The 21,797-nt window shown below is 34.5% G+C and overlaps 1 protein-coding gene across 7 annotated transcripts in view; it reads right to left on the bottom strand.

Moving 5' to 3' along the window:
* PHKB (phosphorylase kinase regulatory subunit beta) overlaps positions 1 to 21,797 on the bottom strand; it is a 258,715-nt gene that overhangs the window by 91,161 nt on the left and 145,757 nt on the right. For all 7 annotated transcript variants that reach the window (XM_049620920.1, XM_049620912.1, XM_049620914.1 and 4 more), the window contains 6 exons: positions 17,052 to 17,115; positions 8,380 to 8,475; positions 6,908 to 7,105; positions 3,496 to 3,553; positions 2,756 to 2,833; positions 339 to 497 (listed from right to left, as the gene is read on the bottom strand). In XM_049620920.1, the coding sequence (XP_049476877.1) occupies positions 339 to 497; positions 2,756 to 2,833; positions 3,496 to 3,553; positions 6,908 to 7,105; positions 8,380 to 8,475; positions 17,052 to 17,115 (653 nt within the window). The remainder of the gene's footprint in view (positions 1 to 338; positions 498 to 2,755; positions 2,834 to 3,495; positions 3,554 to 6,907; positions 7,106 to 8,379; positions 8,476 to 17,051; positions 17,116 to 21,797) is intronic.

Genomic DNA, 21,797 nt, shown 5'->3' with positions numbered 1-21,797 from the left:
CAAGCATAAAATCAGAATTTTTTTTACATTATATAAAAGTAACTCAAAGTTCCCACAAATGGGAAATAAAACATAAAAACATAAAAAAACATAAAAATAAATGTTTATTTATTTATTTTGAGGGGGGAAGGGCAGAGAGAGAGGGAGAAAAAAATCTCAAGCAGGCACTATTATGTAGCCCAATATGGAGGTCGATCTCACAAACTATGAGATCATGACCTGAGCCAAAATCAAGAGTTGGATGCTTAACCAACTGAACCACCCAGGTGCCCTGAAACATACTTATTTCTAATAGCTTGATTACAAGGGAAAAAATCTTCCCAACCTTCTCCACTTACCCAGAAGTTTTGCAATGATATAAAGGGCTTGTCCCCAAAGAAAGAGTTTTCCGTCACGGCCACAGTTGCTAGGAAATCGCTTTTGACTACCAGGGTTTCTTTTCTCATATTCTACAAAATCTGCTGGCACATAATAGTACTTTGGTATGACAGGATAACCTGTGGAGTTTTAAAATAAATATTTGAAATATAAAAATCAGTGTCCTCCTCAAATTTTCCCTTCAAGAAATTGCAATATTAGAAAGCAGAGAAATAGGTTGTAAAGGAGGTAACAGATTTGATAAGCTATAGAAAATTGGTAATTTTGGCTTTCAGAAATTGCCAGTGAAAAATGTGGATAAAGCTCCTTGATTTTAAAACACTAATTTGACAGCATATGTTATGCTTTAGCCAATAATGTGTACATAATCTCCTTTAACAACATTTAATTTTAACACCTTTAAATGAATTGATAAAAATACAGTAGGCAAACATTTAGAGCCATAGAAGCTATCTTTAATAGGATTAGTCTGTAGAAGCATTACAAATGAGATACTGTATAATCCCAAATGAAGAATTATAACCCTGAGCCATTGCTTAAAGCAAAGGAATCCTCATTTTAAACATTAAGTCCATTATCTACCATTCAATATCATTGAAGGGGAAAAAAAAATCCATTCTCTCCTTGACCGACCCATTTAAAAACATTCCTTGATAGAAACTAAAATTTATTATTCAAAGACTAAAATCTTTGTGGATGACATAAAAGGAAAAAAAATAACAATAACATTCTAATACAATGCTACAGAAGACTTTGCACTATCAGCCCACAGTACACTTAATTTTCCTAATAAAATTGCACACATTTCTCTAAAATTTTCTTCCTTCATACATCCATCAATAGTTATATTTGTATCTAAAACCAGTAAAAAGGTCTATGATACACAAAGAATAGTTTGAAAATCACTCTCTGAACATGATAAAGACTGAACTGCTGTACACTGAACTACCACCTCAATGCATCAATAATCTACCACTGAATACTAACAATCTGATTCAAGGGATTTCAAATAGTATATTCATTATAACATGCATTACATTATATCTCACATTGGACAAATTACTACTTGTAGCATAAAGATATAAGTAACTGGTTTTATTTTTATTTATTTATTTATTTATTTATTTTTAATTTTTTAATGTTTTATTTATTTTTGAGACAGAGAGAGACAGAGCATGAACAGGGGAGGGTGAGAGAGAGAGAGGGAGACACAGAATCTGAAACAGGCTCCAGGCTCTGAGCTGTCAGCACAGAGCCCGATGCGGGGCTCGAACTCACGGACTGAGAGATCATGACCTGAGCCGAAGTCGGACGCTTAACCGACTGAGCCACCCAGGCGCCCCAGTAACTGGTTTTAAAATTTAATATTTATTTGGAATTCAATGTTTATCCACAAATATTTCACTGTTTTAAATTACAAGAATTTTCAAGGGTGAGCACATACTGTGAAGGTTTTGTTCTAAGGTACTTGTGGAAAACCGTAAAGAATATCACAAACTTCATGTGAGGTAAGAACGGGCCCAATGCTATAATTGCAAGTTTGTACACCATGTCCATAAGACCACCCACTTTTTACCCACACATAATTTTTTTAATTTTCAGATAAATATGTTTTCAAAGTTGTTCACATATATATTATTTATTTATTTATTTATTTAGTACATATTCTTATTTTATTAATACTTCCAAACCCCGAAGTATTTGGAGCTTCTTCTTTGGAATTCTTTGAGAATTAGTTTTTTAGTCATACTGACTATGGGCCCTACTGGTGTTTAACTAAAACCAACTAAAGACTCCTAAGAGTCTTTAAGCCATTTCTAAAATAGTAAATCTATCCTCAAAGGATGAGGCATTAGCACAAGGCAGACATTTAAAATAACATGCTAAAGATCAAAGAAACAACTCCAAAGAGGAGGCTGAATGTTTTTGGAAATGGTAGTACCTTTAGGCTAGGGCAGAGCCTCTTAAGGTAGCCCTCTGGAAGGGGCTGCATTTACCTGAACACAGCATTTCTGATGATCTGGACAAAAAATCGGTCACTCTATATTATTGTCACACTACACAGAGTGAAGGAGTTTTCATAGTAGGTAATCAGAATAAGAACCACTGCCCATCTGGCAAACTATTTTGCAACGATTATGGCCATAACCACCTAAATTTACTCCCCGTCCTTGTCTTGCCCAATGAACTCCTTTTATAAAGACAAACTTACATTAACCAATGAATAGATTATTCTTTATAATTCATTCAAGGCTCCATTCGTTTTTTCACTTTAATATAAATAGCTTTATTTAAAATGGCATCATTTAATGCATTACAAAGGAACATTAAGGAAATATCAGCAGGAAGAATTTCTTAAAAAACAATCCAACTATACCTTCTGTGGTCTGATGAAGTACTGGAGTCAAAAGATCCTGATATTCCTTTACTTGTTTGGGATTGCCTCTAAAAACTCCTAAAATGTAAAATATTAATCCAATAGCATCTGAGGATAAGCACCACAGAAATTTCAAATAGTCTTAAAAAAAAGTCTAGTTATAATTATTTTGGTAATTTTGTATGTAAATGATAAAAATAAAATTGAAAAAAGGTAATGCAAATATGTATTAAAAAAAAAGTCTAGTTTAATTACCTTAAAAAAAAGTCTAGTTATGATTATTTTGGTAATTTTGTATGTAAATGATAAAAATTGAAAAAAGGTAATGCAAATATGTATGACAGTATTCCAGGAAATTGATTTTAGTAGGTCATGTTAGCATTTAGAAGTGAAAATTGAATTTTAATTGAAATTTGTCTATTTTTAAGTATAAATGTTATGGATATTCACAATGTCACAGATTATAATATTCATTCATTATTACTATTCATAAAAAATTTCTCTTTGCAAATAGGAAAATATATTTGTATCATTTCTTAATAACTCCAAAGTATATTTTTAAATTCTTTAAATGATTTAATATTCACTCAGAAAGCAGAAGAATAGCATATAAAAATACAGAGCAGTTAACATCACTGAGGTATAGTCTATTTTGCTAGCTGAAAGGGTCATATTTCATCTGCTTTTCTTTAAACCACTTATATTCTATATCTTAAATTTCAGGAAAAAAGCTCACTTACCATCAATCATCATGTAAAGGAAAAATATGGGAAATTCACATTCAATGCCATCAAAGAGCTAAAACAGAACACAAAATATTAAAAACTTCACTAAAATTAATTAGAACAATTATAACAATGATGGTAATTAGAACAAATATATTAATTATATATATTGAACAATTGTAGTTAGGGTATACATAGATGATTTATATAGTAATAACAAAACTGGACTGATATAAGTAGCTTCATTGTTCTTTTAAAAAGAATTCTTAGAACTCTTATTATTCAAAACCACATTCATTTAATACATCACATACTAATCACTCATTCAATAAATATTTACTAAGTCCTTTGTAATGCCTGGCACCAACTAGAAAGGGGGCTATGAAGGCCTAAAAAGAGGGAACTTGCCCTCAAGGGCTCACAGCCTAGTGGGGAGTCAGGCATGTCAATAAACAACTGTAGTATCATATGAGATGTCTACACATGTTACATCAGGAACACAGGAAATGAAACACCTGAATCTGCCTAGGGTTGGAAGGGTTTATAAGAAAGGAGATACTTCAATTAATGCTTGATGGATTTCTCTGGGGAGATGAACTAAGGGAACTCCATGCAGAGAAAACAATACTACAAACCACAGACGTATAAGAAGACAAAGTTTGTTAGACTACCAGCAAGTCAGTATTTCTGGAACAAACAAGAAAGAAATCATGAAAGCTAATACCCAAGAGGTGGGGGGACCAGGCTAGCCAGATTAGAAAGGGCCTGGCAAGTAAAGTAATTAAGGATATCCAGAAGGAGGCAGTTGGATACACAGTAGGGCACTAAGAGGGAGAAGTATAGGTTAGGGATAGAGATCTGGAGTTAAGAGTGATAGCTGAAGCTATGATTGCATGAAAAGAGAATAGGACTAAGTAAGGATGGAACTCAGGAGAAGAGCAATGTTTAGGAGGTGGCAGAAGAAGAATCTGAAAAGGAACTAAGAAAGACAATGACAAAAGAGAATTAGGAAGAGAATAGGATCACAGAAAATGAAGAAAGTTCCAAGAAAGAGGTCTCCATTAAAGCATTCAAATGTCAAGGAGAGGTTCAGTGAAAATCATCCACTACCACCAGTGACCCAAACTAACTGAAACCAACACAGCTACTGGTAAATGCTGAAGAAGAGCTGGAGTGTAACATGAAGGAGTGAGTAGGAGGCAAACAAGGAGACACACCAAGAATAGACTATGCATTTCAAAAGTGTGGCTACAAAGAGAGAGGATTGGAGGCAGACAGGAGTAAGGTTTTTTGGGTTTTTTTTCTTCTAATTATGAACATCACTGTGTTTATGCTGAGGAAAAGAAGCTGACTGGAGTTGGGGGGAAAGCAAGACGAAGGAAAGGGAAAGTGAGGAAGATGAGGAGGATAAAAAGAAAAAGATAGAGACAGACATTCTTCTACCAGAGAAGAAAACAAATGATAGAGTAAGAGACCCAAGGAAGTGAAAGAGAACAGGTTAAGGTGCACATGTGGAGGGTTAGCCTTAGGATAAAGAACAGACAGCACCTTCTGTGAGACAAGAGAGATGAAGGTACGTATGGATGAAGGACAGATGGAATGGAGGATGTCAAACAGAAATGAAAGGCTATGGAGTGCCTGGGTGGTAGTCAGTTGAGCGTCTGACTTTGGCAAAGGTCATGATCTCGCTGCTGGTTGGTTTGAGCCCCATGTAGGGCTCTGTGCTGACCCCGTAGAGCCTGGAGCCTGCTTTGGATTCTGTGTCTCCCACTCTCTCTGCCCCTCCCCCATTGCGGTGTGTGTGTGTGTGTGTGTGTGTGTGTGTGTGTCTCAAAAATAAATAGGCATTAAAAAAAAAGGTGGCTCAGTCGGTTAAGCGCCTGACTTTGGCTCAGGTCATGATCTTGCGGTGGGTGAGTTTGAGCCTTGCATCAGGCTCTGTGCTGACAGCTCAGAGCCTAGAGTCTGTTTTGGATTCTGTGTCTCCCTTTCTCTGCCCTTCCCCCACTCGCATTCTCTCTCTCTCTCTCTCTCTCAAAAATAAACAAATTAAAAAAAAAAATTTTAAAAATGAAAAAACAGAGAAAAAAAGAAATGAAAGGCTATGGAGTAAGAAGTAAAGTCTGAGAACTTGAACACAAATAGGAAAAAAAAAAGCTGGAAAAGCTTGTAAGGGGAGTTCCTAGCAGAGTCACACAGCAGTACTGACAAGGAGTGAAATCAATGATGAGGACTGAACCAAGATGGGTGTTCTGAATCTGGGGTGGCATCTGTCCATGGCGCTGTGGCTTTCCGTGGTGGTGCTCAGCAGCAGGTACAGAAATAAGGAAACTCTGCTCGACTGACCCAAATTTGACAATATTCAGGGTAGTAGTTACAGCAAGTCCAATTCAAATGTAAGTGCTGTAAATCAGCTCAGAAATGTTATTAAATAGAGAAGAGATATCTGAAAGTGCTTAAGAGATAAATGGATCTTGTGACCCAACCTAGTAGACTGCTATAAAGTTTCAAATATGTACACAATAAAATGGCTCCTACTGCTTCTAGATGATAATTGTAAAATTAAGTAAAACGATAAATAGCTTGTCTAGTTGTCTGGCAAAACTATGTATTAAATATTAAAGAGTGGCACTTAATTGCCTAACAAATTACAAGGTACAATGTTGCCAAGACATTTTCTATATACAGATCCATGGGATCTTACTTACCTATCTTCAAAGTTAGGGCCATGCTTACAAAAATAGTTTTCAGTGTATACCACCAAAGGGAATGCTCCCTTCGGCAGTACATATACCACTAAAGGGAAGTCTTTAGCAATGTGGATGGATGCTTACCCTTTCTTTGGGCTGTTATAATTTTCTGGACAGCTTAAAAATAGCTACAGTAAACCTAGATAAAGTGGTATGTATATGCACTTGAAATAACTGCTTTAAAACTAAATATTAAGAAGACTATATTTCAAAGGGAAATGTCTAAGTGAAACAGAAAAAAAAGAGCATTTGTTTAAAAGACTGAAAGCTGAATCACAAATAGATATTTCCTATTATATAAGGCAAACAATATGGAGCAGGCAGGCAAAGCACTGAAAGTGCAGTTAGAAAAATTATTCATCCAGTGAATCAACATGGCTCAATATTAGCAAATGGGCCTTACTACTAATAAGGCTAACACTAACTGAGTGCTTACTCTGTGTCAAGAACCATTTGAAGCACTTTTAGATATATGTTAACTCATTTAATCCTCATAAGAACTTCAATAATAGTATGATTATTTTACCAATGAAAAGTATTAAACACACAGAGGTTGATTAACTTGCCCAAGGCAAGATAGCTAGTAAGTGGCAGAGCCGGAATTCAAACCTAAGAAGCCTGTTTCCTGAATCAGTGCTTTTGACCACTCTGTTATGGTATGAAATATTTTTTGATACCTTAATTTCAGCTGGTTTGTAGTAGCGTCGGTTGGGATCTTCCAATGATGTTCTATAACCATCTCTCAAGAAACGCTTAAATCCATATTTTCCTTTTAATTTTCTAACTACTTTATCAAGTGTCTGGCTAAACAAAGCTTCATCATCCAGGGCAAATGCAGGATAACTGATGCAAGGTAGTAGGGCAGCATCTGTGTTCTGGGGGCAACAGGAAAAAGAAGGTAATGTAAGTGCCTGCAATGATATGATCAACACAGCCCAGTGAGAATCAGGGAGACGAAAAAGTCAATCAGCTTACATAACTGACAATGAGGACATACATTAGCAAACCTTACAGAGAAGATAAAAATTTATCCATTAATAAGGAGTATTTTCAAGATTTGACTGGACTCAAACTCTAAGGAAGTGTGTAAAAATTTAACACCGATAATTAGTAATTATAACTTAGTCTGTCATAACATTGGTTTATAATGGTGAAAACAGAAAACAATCTGAATGTCCCACAATTAGCTGAGTAAATTAGCAGTCATTAAAATTTATATTGTAGAAATGTTTATAGATGTGGAAATATGCCCATTCATAGAACTAGGTTATCAAGCATTATAAATAATATTCTTCCAGTTTTATAAAATAAAAATATCACATATGTACATAAAACTATGTGCAAACATACAGACCCAAATGTTGTCACCCTAAAAGTATAACTAAGTGGTAAAATGAGTGGATGTCACATTATTATATTTTTATTTGTGGGTTCTTTTTTTTTAATCATAATCTTATATTACTTCCATGAAATAGTTCTTTTTACGTAATTACATTATTTTATTTGGGATGTTTTCTAAGAACAGAGCCAAAAAAACCCTAGAAAAATCTATAATCAGGTACTATAGGCATATAAAAGTTTAAAGATGAATCACATGATTGAAAAGAAACAAAGAAGGTAATTTTATTCAAAAGAAATATAAATCATGAAAAACATTTTTCTAATATTCTATGACCAAAAAATTCATTTGGGTATAATGTTGCTACCCTCTCCTCCTCCCCCCCAAAATAGGTCTAGTTTTCTATAGTTCTACAAAGACTCAAGGACAAAATAGCTTTGTCCACAGCTCTGTTCACTTCCTAAACTAAACTTCCACAGGACAGCAGAGTGAGGGGCAACATTTATTCTCCTCACTTCCTCTCGCAACCTCTAACATTTTAAGCATTTTCTTGGGGGAAGCAATCATAAATGGTAGTTCATGTTAATTTATTATGACAATATCTTACGGCGCTTGGGTGACTCAGTCAGTTAAGCAACCAACTCCTGATATCAGCTCAGGTCATGATCTCACAATCATGAGATCAAGCCATGCATCAAGCTCCTCACTGAGCATGGAGTCTGCTTGGGATTCTCTCTCTTTCCCTCTCTCTCTGCCCCTCCCCCCTCAAAATAAATAAATAAACATTTAGAAAAAATAATAATATCTCACATGAGATCTTGATTCTCTGGGTAACAGTGAACACAAAGTTTGCCTATTGCGATTGTGAGCATCAAGATCCACAAATATAACCGACCAAGAACATCCCTGGAACAAGAGAGAAAAACACATTTCCTAAATCAAGAAAAAAGAACTTTTAGAATGCTGGACATTTTGACTGCAAGAAATTTCACAAAAATTCTAACATTTGTTGCATTTTAGAGTGACCTTACAGAAGATTTAATTTTCTTTCAATATTTTCAGTATTTCCCAAATTTTTTGCAATAAACATATCAATTTTATATAAAAATAAATATTATTTTTACATTTTCCATATTTCTCCTTAGTTTTCTTATAAATCAAAACATAGTGATTACAAGATAACTAATCAATTAAGGATATTTATTTTAATAAAGATAAAAATTGTTTAGCTAGCATTTTTGATAAGGAATAAAGCAAGAACTAATCAGAATTCATGAAATCTGAATTATACAGTCCTAAAAAGAACATTGATATGATCTAACTAAACAAAGTTAGATATAATCTATAATTAGAGACATAAAAAACTATTTGATTACAGTATAAAGGATAGGAGCATCTCTAATAATAATAATGCCACATAATGCTAGCTAATATTCATAATGTGAAGCACTGTTCTTCACATGGATTATCTCACTTAATCCCCAATATGTAGATATTATTATGCTCCTTTTAATGAAGAGGATGCTGACTCCTAGTTTAACAGAGGAAGGGTTCAAAAATCAGGTCTTTGGCATAAAAGCTCATGTCTTAACATGAGTTACACAATTTCCCACATTAAAATGTAACTTTCAAGTAAGAACCAAAAACTTTAACAGAAAAAAAGGTAACCAAAAAATGGCAATTGGTTTAATAACCAAGTTAAAAATAAATTACTGGGGCGCTCGGGTGGCTCAGTCTGTTGAGCATCCGACTTCAGCTCAGGTCATGATCTCACAGTTCGTGAGCTCGAGCCCCACATGGGGCTCTGTGCTGACAGCTTGGAACCTGGAGCCTGCTTCAGATTCTGTGTCTCCCTCTCTCTCTCTGCCCCATCCCCACTCATGCTCTGTCTCTCTCTGTCTCAAAAATAAATAAAAACATCTAAAAAAATTAATTAATTAATTAAAAAATAAATAAAACATTAAAAAAATTTTTTTGAATTTACTATTAGCACTTTTCATATTCAAGAGAATCGTCATAAGCAAATATGGCTTTTTTTGTTTTACTGGGGAGCTAAATATTTTCATAATGATAATAGGGTCAATTTATCAAGAAGATGAAACAATACTAAATTTTTATGTACCAAAAAAACAGAGCATCCAAATAAATGATGAAAACTGATAGACCTGAAAGGAGAAATAGACAAATCCACAATTGTAAGTTAGAGAATTTAATAACAATCTCTTAGTAATTGATAGAACAAATAGAAATTCTGTGAAAAAACAGTAGATATTAAACAAAACATTCAACTATCTTGACCTAATAGACAGGACATTCTACCAAACAACAGCAAAATACCCATTTTTTCTCATGTGTCCATGGAACATTTACAAAGACAAATCACATTTTGTGACATAAAATTAAAAGACATAACAAAATGCAAGGTGTGGACCTTATTTGTATCCTGATTAGCATGAATCTACTGGAAAAAAAAAAAACACAAAACACCAAGAAGCAAAGGAGGAAATTTAAAAAGGTATTAAATCAATAATGAGTGTTAAAAAAAGAAAATGCAGGGAATGAAATTGGTATACAGAGACTGCTTCCATAATAAGACAATACTCAGAAAAATACATGGGGAAAGGAAGAAGAGAACTCTATAACTTTCATGTTACTTTAATATTACCCTCTAAATCTCATCCGAATTTACACCAGCCTCAAAGATGTATTCACCCTGAAACTGAAATATTTCGAATCAATCACCTAGACGGGCTCAAAATCTAGTACTACTACACTCTACATCAAAATATCAGATTCACTATATGTATGTTTTTCCTGTTAACCTGTTCATACGTGAATATTATCTCTAAAAATAGAATAATTTTTCATTCATGGTATCATTTATTAAATCTCTCTTAACTCTGATAAATTAATAAATAAAAAATGAATGAGTAAAGCTGACTCTCAACCATGAGATTAATGCTAAACTGTCCTTTCTATGATTTTAAAGTCTCAGCTTCTCATCTCCACCCACAAAACTGAGCTCACAAAGTAGCTGCCATTGTCAGAGTAAGTATTCTCTCCTTTGAGGAAAATAAACAAGAGAGAACTTGATCTCTTCTCTCAAGTAACTGACCCAGGTGACATATTCCTAAATAAGATGAATATTAAGCAAAACAAAAAGACTGCACATGGCAGTCAGTACAAAACTATATACCAAATGATTGGCTTAGATGAAAGAATACTAATGACAATAAACTTAAGTCAACAGGAGAAAAACAATAGGGAACCTGGGACACTTAATGGAGAAGGTAAAGTAGGATATGAATTTTGGGGAAAAGGAAGCTAGTAGGGTGGTTAGAACAAAATAGAGAAATAAACGGGCATGTGATGTTGGGAATCTGTGAGTATAGAAAATAGGACTTACAGTTTAATCTTAGGCTGATAATTAATAAAGTTAGTTGTATGCCAAATCAGTCTGCCTTGAACTGAATTTTTAAAAGATACAGTCTAAGTAGGGCAATCTTTTTAAGTAATAAAGTGAAATGACAAATCTGGCAATTCCTGTCCCTCTTTGATTAATATAAAGAGGAAACTTCTATTTTATGGGCACAAATAAATGGCTTATTTATCTAATTTCAAAGTATTGGTTGAGGTCTCTTCCTCTGCCAGCCTCTAAGAAATATGCACAAAAGGAAAAATAATCTCATAATGTTACCATATTTAAACACTGAGATCAAGGGTTGGTTAACTATACTGTTTAGCTAACTTCTTAAAAAATATAACATGCTTTAGATATATAACCCAGATTTACAGGAGAATAAAATTCATCCAAGGCCATGGGCTGCTATTCCTATTCAGAAACAACTTTATAAAAAAGCCATCAAGGAGAACATACATATGGAATTAATTATCACCTACTTTAAATTATCAGACATGTTAATTTTAGGACCATAAACTTCAAAGGAAGCTACATATGTCTCCATTACTTTCAACACTTTTCATAATATGAGCAATCTCTCTAGTCATCACCTTTTAGATTCTGGCCTCAGTGCATCTGTCAGTATCTTGATTTCTCCAACTAAAGACACAAATCTGAAAGGATGTTTATTATGCATATGTCACTGCAAAATATCTGATTAGCTTTGGATATTTTATTTTCACCTTCCATTTTCTGAAATCATTACATCTCTGCCATAACATCCCAGCTTCAGCTGAAGAACATATTTTAAGACAGATAGTTCAAACTTTAATCCCCAAATTGAGTTTCTGCAATTGTGTCCTAGTAAATAATACACTAGAATTTTAGTCAACCTGACTACTGTCATGGGGACTTGAGCTTTAGTGGTGGGTAAGAGCTGTACTGAGACATGTTCTCAAGGCTCCATGACCACAACAAACATTTCTGGGATGGTACCAAGGGTGATATCTATGACCATAAGACACTGATGATCTCTTTAGTCTCAATTCAAAGTGAAATGATTTGAAGAATTGTCTGAGCCTTTCTTTTCCCCATTAATCACTTCTCTGAACCTGAGTTAATGGGCTTGCTGCCCTCATCTAGCATCAAAGAATTAAACAGTGAAACTGGTCAATATATCTACTATACATGATATCTTTTCTATTCTTCTGAAAACAAAACCACACCACTCTAATCACACCACATCCTTCCCTAGTTCAGTATCAGACTGTCCTCTAGTTTTGTGGCAGATCCTGGCTAGTGGCATTCTTACAGAAAGGATATTTTCTGGTGGGCATTACCCCTCTGCACCATGGCTGTGGGTGGCATGGGTGTGTAAATAGCCAACGTTTTTAAAATATTTTTTAATTTAAAGTTTACTTATTTATTTTGAGAGACAGAAAGACAGAGTGAGAACAAGCAGAGGAGGCGCAGAGAGAGAGAATCCCAAGCAGGGATTCAATTTCACAAACCAAGAGATCATGACCTGAGCCAAGATTAAGAGTTGGACACTTAACTGACTGAGCCACCCAGAAGCCCCCAACTTTTTTTTTTAATGTTTATTTATTTATTTTGAGAGGGAAAGAGAAAGTACTAACAGGGAAGGGGCAGAGAGAGAGGGGGAGAAAGAATCCTAAGCAGGCTCCCCACTGTCAGCCCATGAGATCATGACCTGAGCCAAAATCAAGAGTCTGATGCTTAACCAACTGAACCACCCAGGTGCCAACTTTTATATACTGACCCAACAGGAACCTCCATAGACCCTCCCACAAGCCAGGCTTCTTTTCTCTACCGAAAATCCTACTCACATACTGTTGAAGGAAATTTCAAACTACAGGGAAAGATGAGCCTGAGTGTTAATTTTCAGGGTTTCGGAAGAGCAGAGCTGAGACTTAGACTCAGGAATCACAACACTGTTGCTAACGATCTCTATGACATTTCCTGAGTGTAAAGTATGATTTATTTAAATATTTCTAATAATTTTTCTACATATTGTCACTATATTTTTATGGAATATATATTGAAACTATGATGAAATATATAATTCTTATATTTAGGGTTATATGAGTTATGCTTCTAAATGTTACAAATTAGCCTTTATTTTAAACTGATCAGTAAATAAACTGGGCCATTTTATCATATTTTCTTCTTAGATATTCTTTCGCAAAGGAAAATAAGTTTTGAAAATAGTTTCAGAGTGAATATTTAAATAATGGTTTTTTTCTTGAATAATAAAGCAAGTCTGATATCAAAAAAAAGAAAAGAAGTAGAAAGATGATAATCCTAATGAAAGCTAAAAGCTTATTCCACCTAATAATTTCCCATCAAAATAAAAGTTAACATCCATGTTACCTCTTACACCAAAGTACACTAAGGGTTAAAGGCAGGGCTTTCACATTGTTTGATAAGTGGATACTTCCTTCAAAAGTTCAATAATTAAGAAGAAAATGGTGTGGTCAAAAGGTATAAACTCTCAGTTATGAAATAAATATGGGAATGTGATATACAGCACGGTGACTGTAATTAATAACACTGTATTGTATATTTGAGTATTACTAAGGGAATAGATCTTAAAAGTTCCCACCACAAGAAAAAAAATTGTAACTATGTGTGTTGATGGATGTTAAACTAGACTTTAATGTGGTGATCATTTTGTAACATGTACAAATATCTAATCCTTATGTCACACACCTGAAATTAATGTTTTATATTAATTCTCTCAATACAAAATTTAATTTAATTTAAAAAATTAAGAACTTTTTGACTCTTAAGTGCCTTAAGAGTTTTCCAAGAAAAAGCACAGCTGTCACTTCTACAGGTGGAAAGCACTCAAGATCCAAGGTTTCCTGTACTAATATCTGATATTCCAGATTCATTACCAAGTGTCTTTGGTTTAATTCCCTGGTTTGCCTCTCTGTTTCATAACCTGTGAAAAGCCATCTCAACTCTGATCACTCAGAGAGAAGGGCCCTTCCAACTCCAAAGATCAATAACTCTCTAAGTTGCCACCAACAGGAAAAGCATTTTTTGAAAGCTCTGAATTAAAGACACATGATCAGGTCTTCCAAAACACTGTATCAATGGTTGTTAGAAATAACTGAGAATATACATGTGACCTGAAATCCCTCAAGTCTTGAAGAGGTTTCTTAGGGTTTTCATTTGGATAAAAACATTTTTTTGTTATATTAGTTATTTTTCTAACCACTGACTTTTAATTAGATCACAGCTCTTTAAAGTACACGAAGCAATATTATAAGATCATTAAACACTAAAAAGATTGCATGCACTTTTAAATGTGTTACTCTTTAGCAGGTACCTCTCTAATTTAATTGGTGTAGTGGTGGGAATTTGTAAAACTAGGATTCTCTCTGATATTATCCAAAAAAATGGAAGATGGAGAGGGATTTTACTTGCAATAGGTAACATCTATGTGGCCACAGGAATAAGATATTATTTGCCCATTTGAAATAATCAAGAAATACTCAAGTCAGTGGACATTTGGTGCATGGCTCTGCTGTAAACATACATGAGCTAAACAAGGTCAAGAATGAACTCTGCTTAGAACAGTTATTCTCATCCTTGGCTGCACATTAGAATTCCTGGGCAGTACAGGAAAACCTCAAAACCAATGCTTCCCCCAGACCAATTCAATCAGAATTTCTAGGGGTAGAGCCCAGGCATCACCACTGTTTTTAAGATCCTCAAATAATTTCAATGTGCAGCCAAGATTGAGAAATTATGGCTGGGTAACAATACCAGCAGTATATTTATAACTCAAAATCAGAATGCATAAAAAAGCAATTCAGTGCTTTTAGAATTATGGCTAAGCAATCTATTAAAGCTTCCTGGGAAAAGCAGCCTGAAGGCAGAGCTCTGAAAGATGGGGTGTTAGAGATAGGGGTGTGGGTATCTAAGTAGGTGGAGGAGGTATACATAGTAGATACAGAAGTAACATATGCTACAACTCAGGTACATCAAAGGAGATGGCACAACTGCAAAAAAGAGCTGATCACTACTTCTTAACATCCAACCTAGACACACAACTCAGCCACTATTTGGTAGGCCATAGAGAACAGAAGAGCAAGACCTGCATCTTTCCAGACTTTAACACTACTGGTTTAGTCCATGACTCTTCTCAGTCCCCTTGAGATACTCTCTAGAGGTTTTTCAGTGCTTCTCTTCATTTCCTTTCTTTAGGATTACCAGTATTACCAGTAATTCATTAATAATAACAAGAGATTAACACTTATTGAGGGTTTAATCTTTGCCAAGCATTATGCTAATTAAGTTTTTTAATTGCATAAAAACCTTCTGAGTTAGGTCCTAGTATCATTATCTCTATCTTTTCAGATGAGGAAGATGAGACATAGATAAATAACTAGCCAAAGTTACAGAGCTCACAGGTGGGAGTACAGAGCACACAGTGATCCTGTTTTCTGACTCCGAAAACAATGTCATTCCTTTATGTCATACTGCTCTCCCAGTCCTTCCTTCCTATCTACCCCTATTTATCTACCTATCTCTCTATATATGTATTTTCTACATATTTATATTTACACACATAAATTCACATGTATATATATATTTATATACACACACTTTTCAATACACACACACATAGATAGATAGATAGATAGATAGATAGATATAGTGGGATTTTCTTGAGTATGTTGACTCTTCCAGAGAGACAGAAATGTTGGTACAAGGCAAGGGATCCTACAGTGCCAGGGGAACCAAGAATCTCCAGGAGAGGCATAATATTAATACTCATGATTTTCAGTAGGCTCACACACTGCTAAGTACCCATGATCTCTGATCCCTCCATTTCTCCAGCCAGAAGTCTTGAGAGAGGAAGAAGAGTATGGGAGTGGGTGATTTAGAGTCACCTCTTGGGAACCCAGAATGGGGTGTTGCTCTCCTTTTCCCAATCCTTTCATGTCTGTGCTCATTCTTCATTCTTCATGGACTGGATATAATCAGAGTCCATCCTCCAGAGGAAATGGGAGTGAGAAGAAAAGAGACTGCATATATAGGAAGGGGCAGAAAGGCAGTTGTGCTACCATACTCCAACTTGCAACTTTCTTAAATTAAAGACTTGAGGTGAACAGTATTATAACTGCTATAACAAAAACCATGTCACATTTTGCAATAACTTCCTAAAATGTATGTTCACTGACTTAGCATTTTAATAGCTTAGGGTTAATTATAGTATCAATTGGAAACTTCCTTTACTCTCCCATCTTAGAAATCTACAAAAATTGCTAACGAAATTTAGTTTACTCCTTGACCCAGAAAAGCAACCTGTATTCCTACATATTATTTCCTTCCATTTGACAACTCAGTCCATGGTCACTTGATTAGGTGCAGAAACTAGTTAAACATTTTATGAAAATTTAAGATAACCCTCAGGGTTTCCTTTTTATCCCAAAGAAAATGATATATTGACATAAAATTACAGCCAGCTGAAGGTTAAGCTAGGATCAAAGTTTCCAATTCTTTGGTTGCACACATTACACAAACTCCCTTATCCATGATATATATTGATACACATTAAGTTGAAATTAACATGGGAACTGACATGGAAAACATATGATTTATAATGTCAAGAATATTTTAAAATGTGAAAACTGGGGGTGCCTGGCTGACTCAGTTGGTACAGTATCAGACTCTTGATCTCAGGGTCTTGAGTTCAAGCCCCATGCTGGACATAGAACTTACTTAAAAAAAGAAAGAGAAATAAAAATGTGAAAGCTCAACAAGAGATATGAGAGAAAACTTATTGAACAAAGAAAATGACAATTCTTTATCAAAAGATATTTTTAAATTAAGCAATGTTTTTTAGTTAGAAAATTAAAATTTAACTGGCAAATCAAATTCAAAGGAAAGGTTGTTCAACTATGAGCAACTACATAAATTCCAGACATTCTTTGATCATAAGGAATGACTGGGTAAATGAATGGCTACATTAATTAATCATACTACTCAACAAAATAATCAAAATTTATTGTTGATATTGCTGTTTTTGTTTTTTGTTTCTTTTTACCTGGTTGCCAAAGAGGTTGAATCCATTAATTGCTTCTAGAGCTGCTTTTGCTAAGCCAACAGAGCTAAAAGGAAAAAGGAAATACTGTATAATTCTGATGTATCTGGCTACAAAATAACCATTATCTAATGAATATTCACAAGCAAGTTTCTTTATTATCACTTATAACAACTTCCATGAGAAAAATAATGTCTAAGAGACTTTAATCTGACATTTCACTATTTTAATTTTTCTTTTTTATGGTTAGTGATCTTCTGGGAAAAATATTTCTAAGTTCACCTTGATCTAGACAAATGGTCATACTGTTGGTGGGAGTAGTTTTAATCCCAGTATCATTTATATTCACTAACTCAAGAAAAAAAAGAAAGATGAACTTTAGAGGAAGGTGTATTATGATGACATGTACTCAGTAATAACCAGATTGGGCATCATTAGTTCAGATCAATTTAACAGAACTTTTCTGACATCAACTCTGAGCTTTAAAAAAGATCTTGCACGTCATACACTTACCAGAGTTTAATAGGAGTTTAATACAACCATTCAAATGCTCTTTGCTTAGGGTCCAATAAAATTGGCATTATTTTATGCTCAAAGAACAAATGATCACCACACCTCTCATTTCTTTGCTATACTCTTCTCTTTGTGTAAAATCTGTGCCCTTTTGGCCTCTCAAATGTCATATACAATAGTGCTAAAAAGTGGGAAGACCCCAATTTCATTAAATATGTGACACTGTCATCTTATAAATACCAACCTTTAAGTATTTTAGATCAAATACCTGGCTTATTTTACTTATTATAATTTCTTTCTTTTTTTTTTTACTTAAAGCAACTGCGTATGCCATTAATATCATTTAAAAGTCACGACCTGTCATCATTTAAATATTTCTTTAAAGCAGTGATTACAGTGCAGTAATCCCCAGAGCAGTGCAGTGTGGTCCCCAGAGCAGCAGCATTCCCTGGGAACTTGTTAGAAATGCCAGTTCTCACTCCTCTCTGGGAGTGGGACCCAACAGTGTTAAAAAGCCCTCTACATTCTTGAATATACTTTAAATTTGAGAAGCACTGTTTTAAGCTAATCATGTCATTGCCATCCATATTTTCTATGAGTTGTTTACATGAAATGTTCTCAAGTAAGACTACTACTTTTATTACCAGATAGGGAAATCTATTTTGAAAGAATAGAAAGAAGTGGGAAACTTATTTTGAAATATATGGATGGAAAGGTGGAGCAGACATAACTTTCCCTATTCCTTTCACTAAATATAACTAAAAACCTTGGACATTATGTAAGCAAACATAAAAAGGTTCAGAAAATGGGGGAAAAAGGCAGAGTGGCTAAGAACCTCAGGATTTTAGGAACAACACTGTGGTAAACACCTTGAGTTTCCTTTTTGCCTCATATATAACAGACTTAACGAAGTCAACAACTAGGAAATGTCAGTAGGTACATTTAAAAAAGCCCCAACAAAAGCTTGCTCTCTCTAGCCAAAACACGAGGAACAGGGAAGCCCAATAAAACAGAAAACTTTAGACAATAACCATTCAGAAAAAAACCGTGGTCCTTATCTCCACCCAGTCCTATAAAGGCTGAATGGGAAACCTAGACATCTACACTCCAGAGTCTATAATGAGGAACCATACCCAATCACCAACCCTCTCAGCTGTGGTGATATCAGAGATGTCCAAGAAAGAAGCCAAGACTTTTTATTCCCAGTGGGTAGTAAGAAGTTTCCCCTCCTCATACTGTGAGGATCACATGGAGAGCCTAGATTTCCACTCCTACCCATCAGTAATGAAATGAACCTCCCTGTCCTGCTGGAATGTCATCATAGGAGGTCCAATGGAGAGTTAGGTCTTTCACTAATGCCCAGCTCTAAGGCTATACCCTTTCCCTATCATATAAATGGAGGCCTGTTGGGAATAAGTAATGAAGCATTCCTATCCTTTCCAACCAGGAAGGTATCAGTGGAAGCCAACTGGGGAGCGATACATCCCACCCAGATCCAGAAGGAATGAAGACTCTCTATCTTGGGTGTCAACAAAAAACCTGGCAATACATTCTAAACTGGCAATAATAGAGTGATGCTCTTGTCCCCTTCCCCTACCAGAATGGTGTCAATAAAATACAGCTAAAGTAAAAGGTTAAAAAAAGATTCAGAGTTTTATAATATAATACCCAGATGTCCATGCTTTAATAAAAAAAAAAAATCACTCATCATATCTAAAAACAGAAAGATCTCAAACTGAATGAAAAAGATAATAAATGCTAATGGAAGAGATGTTAGAATTATGGGACAAAATTTTAAAACAGCCATGATAAAAATGCTTCATTGAGCAATTATGAATATGAGTGAAACAAATGACAAGATAGAAAGCCTCAGCTAAGAAACAGGAAGTCTCAGCAAACCTCTTAGAACTGAAAAATACAATAATCAGAGCAAAAGGCTTAATGGACAGGATTGATGGCAGAATGGAGAAGACAGAAGAAAAAACAACTAGATTAAAAGATAAAACAATAGAAATTATCCAGTCTTAACAAAAGACTCTAAAAAACAATGAAAAGAGCCTCAGGGATCTATGGGACTGTAACAAAAAAATCTAACATTCAAGTCACTGGACTCCCTGAAGGAGAGGAGAAAAAGGGCAGGGCTAAAAAAAGTACTTGAAATTATGGCAGAAAACTTCCTAATTAGCAAATGACAAAAGCTACAGATTCGAGCAGCTAACTCAAACAGAATAAAATAAAAATATCTATGCTAGGACACACCATAGTTTTGAAAACTAATACAAATTAAAAATCTTGAAAGGGGGCACGTGGCTGGCTCAGTCTGTGGAGCTTGCCATTCTTGATCTCAGGTTAGTGAGTCTGAGCTACATGTTGGGTGTGGAGATTACTTAAAAACAAAAAAAAAAATCTTTAAAAAAAAAAAAGTCTTGAAAGAAGCCTGGGAAAACACCTTAACTATAGGAGGAAAACAACTGAATAGCAGTGACTTGTTTTTCAGAAACCATGAAGGCTAAAAGGATGCGGCACAAAAGTTTTTAAGCACGGAAAGAAAAGGACTGTCAACCCAGAATCTTATACCAGTAAATATATTATTTTGTCTGTCTGTCTATCTATCTATCTATCTATCTAGGCAAGACATTCTCAGATAAAAGAAAAATAAGAGATCTGTCACCAGCAGATCTACTCTAAAACTGTGATTAAAATAAGTTCTCAAAACAGAAAGGAAATGACAGAAAGAGAGAGGGAAAGAAATCAACCATCTTGGAACAATCAAAAAGGAAAAGGGAAGATGGTAAGCAAAAATATGTGTAAATACAATAGGCTTTTCTTCTATGTGATGGTTACAGCAAAAGTTGTAAAATTGTGGTTCTAAATATATGGGGAGGAGATGCTTAGGATATTTATATTATAAATGGGAGAGGGTAATATCACATAAAGGGAGGTAAGATTTCTGTATTTCCCTCCAACTGGTAAAACGATGATATCAATAAGTTGCATTGTTGTAAATGTAAATGTATCTGTATCTGTATATGTGTAATACCTACAACAAGCACCTAAAAGCTATATAAAAATATCCATTCAAATCTAATAGATATAAGTCAAAATGGAATTCTAAAAAATGTTCAAGAACTCACACGAAGGTAAGAAAAGAGAAATGAAAACAAGAGAAACACAAAACAAATAAAATAGAATGCCAGAATTAACTCCAAACATATCAGTAATTACATTAAATGTAAAAGGTTTAAATATGTCAATTAAAAGAAAGATTGGCAGTGTTTATTTAAAAACATGACCCAATTATATATTGTCTATTAGACACTCACTTCAAATATAACAATATAGGCAGATTGAAAGTAAAAGGATAAAAAAGAAATCTCATGCAAACATTACTTTACAACAAGAAAGATTGACTATATCAGACAAAGTAGATATCAGAGCAAAGAAAATTACTACAAAGAGGGATATAATATAATGATGAAAAAAATCAATTCACCAAGAAAATATAGCAATATTCAATGTACATGCAGCAAATAAAAGAGCTGCACAACATGTGAAGCAAAACTGATAGAACTAAAAGGATAAATAGACAAAATCACAATTATAGGTGGCGACTTTAACACTTCTTTTTCAACAATGAGTAAAACAACTAGATATAAAATCAGCGAGGATACAGAAGGACCATTATACAGCAGAATCCAGTCAATATTTTTATAACATTCTTGCTATGGGCTGAATTATGTTCCCCCCCAATACACATACATTAAAGCCTTAACCTCCAATGTTATATATTTGAATATGGAGCCTTTAGAAGGTAATCACATTTAGATTACATCATGAAGGGTCACCCTAATGATGGCATTGGTATCCCTACAAGAAGAGATACCAGAGATAACCATCAGCAAACCAGAAAGAGAGTCTTCAACACAGAATCAAATTAGCTGGCACTTTGGTCTTGCCTTTGGACTTTCTAGTCTCTAGAACTATACAAAATAAATTTATATTATTTAAGCTATCCAGTCTATGGTATTTAATGATAGCCCAAGCTGACTAATAAAAATCTACATAACGAGAGTTGAGTATACCTTGTTTTTTTCAAGTGCCCACTAACATATACCAAGATAGACAATATCTTTGCCATAAATAAAACCTCAAAAATATAATGCTACTAAAATCACAATGTGTTCTCTGACTACAATGGCATCAAATTAGAATCAATAACACAAGGCAATAGGAAAA

The sequence above is a fragment of the Panthera uncia genome, assembly GCF_023721935.1.
Source record: "Panthera uncia isolate 11264 chromosome E2 unlocalized genomic scaffold, Puncia_PCG_1.0 HiC_scaffold_19, whole genome shotgun sequence".
Classification (NCBI taxonomy): Eukaryota; Metazoa; Chordata; class Mammalia; order Carnivora; family Felidae; genus Panthera; species Panthera uncia.
The sequence above is the reverse complement of the archived record's forward strand: the minus strand, read 5'-3'. Positions and strand labels throughout refer to the sequence as shown.